Source organism: Humulus lupulus, chromosome 1 (genome assembly GCF_963169125.1).
Source record: "Humulus lupulus chromosome 1, drHumLupu1.1, whole genome shotgun sequence".
NCBI lineage: Eukaryota > Viridiplantae > Streptophyta > Magnoliopsida > Rosales > Cannabaceae > Humulus > Humulus lupulus.
The window spans coordinates 73,387,164-73,389,139 of NC_084793.1; the positions used below are offsets into that span (position 1 = coordinate 73,387,164).

Sequence of the window (1,976 nt, forward strand, 5' to 3'; positions counted from 1 at the left end):
TGAGACTGCATGAGGTATAGCCACGATTCTGCTTCAGTGGTTGGACTATTACAAGAAGGTTCGTAATCTTTTTCTATTGTGTGAGCTGCGGGATTAGATTTGCAAGTAGCCTTATTATGCCCTAATTGGTTGCAATTGCGACACCTATTTTTCCTGGATCTCCCATTTTCTGTGTCCTTCTCTTTTGATTTTGACTTGTTTGTTTCCCTCCCCTTCGTTCTTACCACAGTTGGGTCTCAGATTCCTCTGTTGGGGGGGGGGGAGGGGGGGGGGGGGGGTTGATCGCGGTTGTTAGTAGGAGCCACATTTGAAACTTGGTCTATAGATTGGACCTCCACTGACATTGACTTAAATTTTTGTTCCATACGTGACATTTCATTCATTGCCTCTTCAAAATTTTCATTATGTTTTGTGGCATAGTATCCCATTGCATTGAAACGCGAAGTTAAAGATCCCCATCTTGTACAAACTACCACATCCGGTGGCACCCTTGAGTGGGATAAATTTTTTAACCCAATTGTGTTTTTCGCATCCTTCTTCCACCGGTCCTTATAAAGAGAGTCAGGAATGCATGGTATGTTGAGGTGCTTCATAACTGCAAATATATGTCGACATGGAATTCCATCCGACTCGAACAACATACACGTACAGTTTATATGACCATCGACAATATGGTAGCGCACCCTACTTTGTACAAGTCCCTTTGGAAACCGCGTCAGTGAGTAGAACCTGAAGTCAATGGATATGTTGGTGGAGTCCACTGAGTAAGCCAGGGCACTCGTGATCTGTTCCTCAAATTTTTTGTACATGTTCCTTGTCAAAATCGAAGCCACCTGTTCATAGTATTGTCGGAGGATGTTCGATGGTAATTGTGGCGTACTATGGTTGCTGATGAATTCGTCTTCTCGTTCTGTGTGACGAATACTTTATATGGCCTTGTCTACTTGGCCAACCAGATCTCTAAGTTTGAGTTTTCTCGTCAGGAAGTGGGACAAGTAGGAATTAATTGACTCTAATCTTTGAGTAGTTCTTAGTCCCCCAAAGAAATGCCCTCGTAGGAAACATTCTGCCCAACTCCTCCTACTATTGTAGGTAGTTGTTGCCCATCGACTATCCTCAAATTCGAATTCTAAAACCATTCTATTCCATGTATCCTCGAAATCTTCCTCGGTACAGTATTGATAAAGTAGTTCATTGAACTTGGACTTGAATACAGGATGAGGCGCATTAATAGTTACATTATTCTGAAGATGCCAAGCACACAACCGGTGAACAGACGTTGGGAAAATTTTTTGTATTGCTTTTGCCATAGCATGATCACCGTCGGTGACCACCACAAGAGGTGGTTTGTTTTTCATACACTCTAGAAATTCCTCTAAAACCGAAGTATATGTCTCCTCGGTCTCGTCATATAGCAAAGCAACTGCAAAGACTATTGTCCTGTAATGGTGATTCAACCTGACAAAGATAAGCATGGGCTTATTGTATGAGTTCTTCTTGTAGGTGGAGTCGAAAGCCATAATGTCCCCAAAACAAGCATAATCACGATGAGAAATTCCATCAGCCCAAAATAGGTCTGCCAACCTATTTTCTACATCAATTGTGTGTGTCTCAAAAAAGTCAGCATCCGAGCGGCCCATACATGCCAAGTACCCCCAATGCTCCTTCAGCGTCAGTTTCTTCTTCATCTTGAACTAGTCTTTGGCGACCAATCCAATTGTAAAGATCCTTTTTCAGGAAGGGTACATACTCACGTCCTCCTCTTTCTTGTGCTAGGTGGTTGAATATGTGGCAAGTACGTATGCCTGATCGTCGCATCGACATTACCTGCGCTCCAATTGACACTGGTATGGCTCGATTAGATCGCAAGAAGTGCAATTCCCTTTTCGAAGCTAATTCATGATTATGTTTCGGATTGAAGTCTTTCGCCACCCAAGTGTTTTCCGTCCTATCCAAGTTCACGCGTAGAAGTGCGA

At 43.0% G+C, this 1,976-nt stretch overlaps 1 protein-coding gene across 1 annotated transcript; it reads right to left on the reverse strand.

Annotated features, from left to right (window-relative positions):
* Positions 1 to 926: 926 nt before the first annotated feature.
* LOC133816558 (protein FAR-RED IMPAIRED RESPONSE 1-like) lies at positions 927 to 1,688 on the reverse strand. The gene has a single exon (XM_062248987.1). The coding sequence runs from the start codon at positions 1,686 to 1,688 to the stop codon at positions 927 to 929; it is 762 nt and encodes a 253-aa protein (XP_062104971.1).
* Between the last annotated feature and the right edge of the window lie 288 nt (positions 1,689 to 1,976).

Coding starts and splice junctions, on each gene's coding strand:
- LOC133816558 (XM_062248987.1), bottom strand. CDS start 1,688: ATGAAGAAGAAACTGACGCTGAAGGAGCATTGGGGGTACTTGGCATGT.